Source organism: Eurytemora carolleeae, unplaced genomic scaffold (assembly GCF_000591075.1).
Source record: "Eurytemora carolleeae unplaced genomic scaffold, Eaff_2.0 scaffold1242, whole genome shotgun sequence".
In the NCBI taxonomy this organism is placed as follows: domain Eukaryota; kingdom Metazoa; phylum Arthropoda; class Copepoda; order Calanoida; family Temoridae; genus Eurytemora; species Eurytemora carolleeae.
Window position 1 is genome coordinate 26803 of NW_019397482.1, and position 7618 is coordinate 34420.

General features: G+C 31.6%; 1 protein-coding gene across 1 annotated transcript; it reads left to right on the top strand.

Moving 5' to 3' along the window:
• The first annotated feature begins 373 nt into the window (after positions 1–373).
• Positions 374–5740, top strand: LOC111714534 (uncharacterized). The gene is made up of 5 exons (XM_023489667.1): positions 374–523; positions 1675–1739; positions 2322–2435; positions 3882–3976; positions 5426–5740. Exons 1-5 carry the CDS (start codon positions 421–423, stop codon positions 5508–5510), a joined length of 462 nt encoding a protein of 153 aa, XP_023345435.1. The 5' UTR covers positions 374–420; the 3' UTR covers positions 5511–5740.
• The last annotated feature ends 1878 nt before the right edge of the window (positions 5741–7618 follow it).

The window sequence follows — 7618 nt, forward strand, 5'->3', positions numbered from 1 at the left end:
GTTTGATTAAAAAATATAAAACATTGTAAAATTGTTAGCTTTTGGTAAATAAGAATTAAGCTTTATTTTAATCTGCAGTTTAAGTTTCATGTTTAGGAAAGGTGTCCCCATAAATTTGCATTCAGGTATTGGGTTCTCAGGGAAAATGTTAGTTCAATTTCTACAAGGTGTCATTAAAAAGCTCTATATTTTAACTCATAGTTTTCTTTTTTGACCAAAATTTGGATCCACAATCATTATTTGTTGAACTTAAGTAAGCTAAAAAAATCGCATTTAAAAATTAAAAAAAAAAAAAGCTTGCTTTAATATTCTAACTTTATGACTGAAAAAGAAAAAAATAATTCCAATCGTAATTTTAATGTTACACTTTGCAATAATTACAAATTCTATTATTAGATTGAAAAATAATATTTTAAAAAAATGATTGGAAATGTTTCCACAATTCTGGGGTTTTCATTGATGATGTTTCTCAGTTCAGTTGAAGGGAGATCTACATCTATGCATTCAAACCCTCCGAGATCAGGTATTAAATTCTTAGTAAGGAACTTTTTTGAACTTTTTGGAACTTTTTGGAACTTTTTGCAAGAATGTTCATGGAGTCTTTCAGCAAGTGTTTTAAAAGTTTCTACAATAAAAAAGTAAAAACAAATGAAAAATTGTTATTTGTTACTCTCAAAATATATTTTTTTTTAAGTTTAAATGTATAATTTTTGTCACAGGGTGATTCTTAGTTTTGTAAACGAATTGTTCAATAGTTTGGAACAGGGGGTAAAAGTAAGTCCTGTAGTTGTTTGGATCGTTGTTTGCAGATATCTTCTACCAGGGTCAAAGTTTGACAAAGTTTAAAAAAAAAAAAACAATATTTAGAATAAATAATTGTAAACACATTCGCTGTCATTAGATTATATCAAATTTTGACACTTAACGAAATTATAGACATAAAACTACCCGAAATCAAACCAATTAATGGCACATAACTAAGATGGAATACGAGTAAATGGTCATAAATGCCTATCTTTTTTATCTATGTATTAACTACAACTAGCCTGGGAACCCAGCTTTGTCTTGATTTTTTCCTATAAAAGTCAACTCACTCAACTTAGAATTTAACCAAGCTTCGAATATTTTCGTGATTCTCCCGAGTTCCTCAATCAAAATTTGAGGCGAATCGGTCAAAAGGGTTCATGAGTTATGATCGAACATACAAACAGAGATTATTACTTTATATATATAGATAGAAATGAAAGGGTCTGGAAAAATGTTTTCTTTTGAAAATAAGAAAGGGAAATATTTGAGGTTGATTTAACTTTAATCAGCCAAGCCACGCCCACAAGGCATAGAAGGGTTTAATTAGCAGAAATAGACTTAGATGTCGTATTGTATTTTCGCATTCGCAAAAGAATTCCATACTACAACTTAACCCAGAACTATCTAAAGAATTTATCAAACGTCATCTTGCCAATTCTTGGGGTCTGAAATGATTAACGCCCTTTAGTACCTAAATCTCAGTAATTAAAAAAATAGCCATGAAATATACAGGAACAGTTTTAAAGAGTTCAATATAATTATTTAATGAAAAAAAAACTAAATATATGTAGCATTCCATTATCAGTATGGTTTAGAAGACGACAATTTATAAATTCTTTTGGTGTTGCCAAAACTGATTAATTTTAGGACAGAACTTATTAGCACGAGAAAGAAGACAGGAACCGGAAATAGATTTGCAGACTATTGTAGAGGTAACATTTTAATAATGATAATAGTTATTTCCAATCATACATATTTATTTTGCCCTGAGCTGAAAACTTTAGAACTCTGGATATCGAGATCAATGCTTTTTTGTTAATATTAAGATTATTTTAATCTTATGTTTGTAACCAGGAAAATTCAACCAATCAAGAGTGGTGTATGCAGATGCCCAAACAGTCAATTATAATTCGGGAAATTTAGAATTTTGCGCGCCATTTAATGAGAGAACTCTTATTGGTTGGAATCCAGTAAAAAAATCCAAAATAATGGAAAAAGCGCGGATTAAGCAGAAATGAAACAGTGGATATTCAGTTTTAGAAGAAAGTCGATCGTTTTGTAGGTTCGACTATATTAAAATTGATTAAAAACCACTCTGATTTTCATATTACATACATTTTCACATTATACATCCCTGCAAACATTAACAGACCTCATATAATCTTAATAAATGACAAGAAAAGCGGTTTGCTTTGGAACAAACTCAAACATACAATTAGTATTGATGTAAAGTCGTCTTCCTATTTCAGAGTTTTCTAAAATATTAAATATAAATAAATATATTAATATATTAGGTTCTGGCCGAGATGGACGGAAATGATTGTGGAAAAAGATATTTGTGTGAAGTTGGAACTATTCCCCAGGAAATGAGAAACAAACAAGAAAAAGCAACAATGGATCTTTTCCAGGTTTTTAACATTCTCTAGATTACTAGTTCTAGCTCTAAAAATCGACATTTTTAATTATTCTCAAATTTTCGCGGATTTTTCTATTTCAACTGAGCCCGCGGTTTAAAACCTTTGGCTCGAGCCGTAATTCCTTAAACCCGCCTTTAAGATCCAACTCTGACGACAGCTTGTGTCACTTGATTGACAGCTGAAAGATCTTTGGCTCGACTTGGAGTTAGGCCCAATGAAAATAAAACCGACCTTGGTTGGTCTTCGTAGAGAATGCGCCGATTCCTTCCATGAAAACCGGTTTCAAACTCAACTCTTTGGAAAATTCGATGCAGCTTGAATCCGAAACCTCAAGCCGTAAAGCCCAACGACAGCCTAGACCCAATCGCCGTATTTTCCCGAGTTTTTTTAAATCACGGGCTCTGGCGCATTAATAAATGTCAATTGAATCATAAAAAGTGATTTTGCAAAAAAATCATTATTTTCACAGATATGTCTCTGACAATGACTACTAATTTTGACCCTCAGCTACTGATTTTAGTTTAACGGACATTCTAAATAGTTGCCAAAAAAGATCTTCTTAATATGGTTCAATTCAGACTTGCATCTTTGTATAACAACAAATGTTATGCACTTTTAAAGTTTGAGAAACTTTGCAAGATGTATAAAAAATGTATTTGCTATTAAATTGCAACATTCTATCGGACATTTTTTGAAGATTTTAATCATTTTCAAAAGAGAAAAAAAACTGTTCGGAACTGAGATGCTGACATTTATTGGAAAAAGCTAACACGCATCAGAGGATTCTTGAAATTTCAATCGGGATTCTTGAACAGAGGCGTATTCAGGGGGGGGGGCTATTGGGGCTAAACCTCCCTTGGACCAGTTAAATCTATTGATTTCAGGGGGTTTTCATGCCCAACGGGTGCTGAGCCCCCCCTGGAAAAAAATGTAAGCCCCCCCTGGACAAATTCCTGAATACGCCCCTGCTCTTGAATAAGATTGGTGATATGTATTTCCCAATTGTGTCATTTCCCAATGCGGATAGGTTAGGCCTTCTAAGGCACCACGGGCTGCAATGAGGGCCGAGTGCTGCGGCTAGAATGGAATAAAAGTGCGAGCGCTGTGGCTGGAACAGACTTGGGAAATTGCACATTTGGGAAGTTTCCACTAGGGAAAATACCCTTGGGAAGTTGCCACTTTGGAAAATGCTATTGGGAAAGTATGCTTAACATCAATAAGTTTTGCTATGGATCATACAAAACTTCAGTATGTCCATAACATCGGAAAGATTTGCAGATATTTTCAATGTCAAAGATTCAAAATCAGGCTATTGCGTACACTAGTTTTTTCAGAGATATCTTAAGATTTATTTTCTTTTTAGTTTTAACTGATAAAAAACACAAGAATAAAAAAATTAGCAAAATCCTTAATTTTAAATTTGAAAATTTGATACAGGGTAAAGGTGTCGCTGACTCTGTAGAAATGGCTCAATTCCGAAGTGCAGCAAATTACGGGGTTGTAGCTAAAGCTCCTCAGCTCTGTGTTCACAGGTAAAAGAATTCTAAAACTTAGTAAAAATGGTGCTCTGTTGGTTTACATTTGTCACTTCATAGATTTGATAAAATTGAAAGATATGTAGATTGTTTTATAGTGATAACCAGAAAACTGTAGAATAGGAAGACGACATTACAACAAAACTAAAGTGTATTTGATTTTATTAAATCACATATTAAGTGAAATGAGCCTGCAGTCACACTTTACATTTGCTGTGTCTCATGTTCATGGGACTATTAAGAGTCATAACTTGAGTCTAAAAGTCGACTTCCAATTCGTTAGAATTGTTAGAAACATATATTGGATTCAAAAATAAATGTTGCCACTAAAATGTGTAAGGTGAATATGATGATAAATACTTTGTCATTAGTTACCTATCAAAGATTAACGACGGTTTTAAAGGGACTGTAAGCTTGATTTCAAGTGACCCTACATTGCAAAGATGGCAATGCCTGCTTTACTTTAAAGCGTTTCTTTCCGATAAGAAGCAATAGAGAAATTATTTAACTAATGTAAAGTGGGACACCGGCTAACTGCATGTAGTGTTGTTAGTCGTTTGATAAGTTTGCTTTAAAAAAAAAATTTAGCAGCGCTTGAAGTGTTTTCAGTTTAAAGTTACTTTATCCAACTTTGCAAGGAAACGACCGTTTTAACACGTTCAATTTTTGCATATACTTTCTCTTAGGTATGAGGCATCACATAGATTCCGCCTGTTTATATAAAAAGTTTATCAAGTGTAGCAACGCAACGCCTTGGCTTTATTTTTAACCGCTCTAACTCACTTTTGCTTTTCTGTAGCCCTTTACATGTACGCTTTAGCACTTTATAAAGGCACTTATTTTTAGCTTTGGTTTTTGGTAATTTAGTAATTGGCAAAATTCTTATCGATTTTTACTTAAGGGCTTGCAACCTTTAAAGGGAGTGACCGGTATGGTAGTTGAACTGAGAATGTAGTATTGTGGAGTAATTTTATAAGGATACATAAAACGTTTTAGTGATGTATATTTACTGAATTTGAGCGAGTCGAGGTTAAAAGCATTCAATTGGTCAGTTACGTTTTGGGAATCGTTATTTTTAAATTATTAAATAACGACGACGAAAAATGTATCAAAAATTCGACAGTAACCTAATTAGATGTTTAGGAACATATTTCTCAATAGAAATTCGTTAATAAATCAATGTTAGAATCAATTATTTCTTTTTCATCATTATTTTGAATTTCTTATTCTTTACGAATTTTTTCGCAGATTTCTACAAATTCTTCAAATGTCGTCTTTTCAATAAAAAATTCAGAAAATCCACAAAAAATGTTTGTGAACAATGAGAGATTACAAAAAATAATAACTGAATAAGATTACTTATTTTTGACTTGAACTTGTTCCTAAGCAACTAATTAGTATCTAGGCAAAAAAAAAAAAAACGCCACGTTTTCGCTTAATGTTTAGATATAAGAATTGTGCACTTGGAAAACAGCCTGTTCTCCAAACACTACTGGCCGAGGGGAGAGATTTAGACACAAATCTTGTATAATTATTCACATGATCTGACAAATTTCTTTAAATGTCCAACAGATTGAGAGCAAGTATAAAATGGCTATTTTTTAAAGATAATTTGAATGATATTACTAAACGTCCAAAAACAAAACACTTAAAATCTCCAATAAGCAATTGATAACGGTCTGTTATATATTTTCATCAGACACGTAAAATGTAAAAATTTTCAGTGCAATGAAATATTAAATTATAATTAACTAAAAGAATTGAGTTTTTGCCACAAATTCTGATTTTCTAATCTTTGCAACCCAATGTCGTAAACCTGAGATATTTAAAACTATGAATTCTGTTAGATCAAATGTTATAAGTCTGAAAAATTAAATCAGGTTGCAAAGATATAGAATTAGAACATTTGAGTTTGTGTCAAAGACTCGATTCCTTTCATCAAACATGCAAGCTATCATGCGTTAATGTTATGAATGTGTAACTTAAAATTAGTTGATATTTTTTTATTTCAGGGCTCTCCGTTTTCTTTTTTAAATTTTAGATATATTATTCTTATATTTGCTAATGAAATGCAATATAATTAAATTATTAAATGATTTAAAAAAGGGTAATGATAAAAAACAACCTCTCTTATTTTGGTGAAGAGGTGCATATATGATAAACAAAATTAACGAAGCCAAAATAGTTTTCCAATGTGATGCATAAAATGAATATTAAAAATGCTGACTCAGGGCATTTTATGTAAAAAATTAATAAAAATATAGAATTTTTACATTATGTAGTTTTCAACGTTAATTGACAGAGAAGAAAGTGAAGTACAGTGACAACCAGAAGCGGATTAAAACTGTCGTCTTTGTACATTATTCTAGTGAACGGCTTTGCAAAAAATTGTGTAATTTTTAAAAATGATGATTTATATATCCATCAATATATCTCATTTTACCCTCTAGTCCCATGTATCCGAAAAGCGAGAAACCCTGATATTTACGTCCCAAAGCTGGGTTGTTTTTACAACAAAATCTGATTTTTTAATCCCAATCTTTGTAAATCAATGTCGTAGACATTTGATATTTCAAACCAAAAAGTCTGTTTGATCAAAAGGTCTATAAGTAAAGGTCAACGCCTTCATGTTTAAAGATATGAATTAGAAAGTTAAGTTTGAGTTTCTGGCAAAAATTGCCTTATTTGCGTGGATCGAGATTCACTTAAAATTGTGACGACATTGGAATGTTTTTATATTTTAGAAAATTAATTTGAATGCCAGGTTGTATTAAACAGTTGCACAAACTCTCAGCTTTCCAAATTGCGGTCAATTATGATTTAAAAATATCGGGATTAGGGGAATATGGTCAATTCTCAGATTTTCGCCCAGATTGAAGACGATTTAAAAGTGTTTTTTAACGAAGAAAATTTGAATACGGATGGGAGTTTGACAAATGTACAAAATGTTAAATAATATTGCTTAATATATTAACCTGAAGTGCCAACCTCAAGATAGATTTTTTCTGAATAAATGCTATTTTATCAAATTCTTTAAACAATTTAAGTCTTGAACTCGGAAAGTCGCCATTTATAATCGTTCTCAAAATTTCGCGGATTTTTCTGTTTAAATTGGTGCATTACCAAAAATAATAAACTACCGACATTTTTTTCCGGCAATATTTTTCAATCAGCCATGAACCTTCCCTGCGGACAGACAGACAAGCAAAGTATAAATATATTGAAAGAAGATAGATGAATACAAGTAAAATCGTAATTTATTATCCTTAATGTACTATGGTCAATTTTCGACAGACGCATTGAATAGTCTTCCGCGGCACCGATATACTCGAAAGATAGTCCGAGTTCCGACCCTTAATTCCGAGAATTGAGGTAGGTAAAATAAAACTCCTAGGTATGGTGTTTTTTTTTTCAATATTTTTTGCAAATTTTAAATTTTTTTCGGTGTAACAATGGCTCAAAAAAAGATCCGCGAACCTTTTTTTCCTATCAAAAACAAAAGTTCAGAAAAGCAAAAATGTGTATATTAATTATTTCTATAAAAATCTTTTTTTAAAACTAAATATTTATACTTTCCGTTTCTTGTTAACTGTTTACAATTTTGTTACATAATTGGTATGACATGTATATCACATGAAT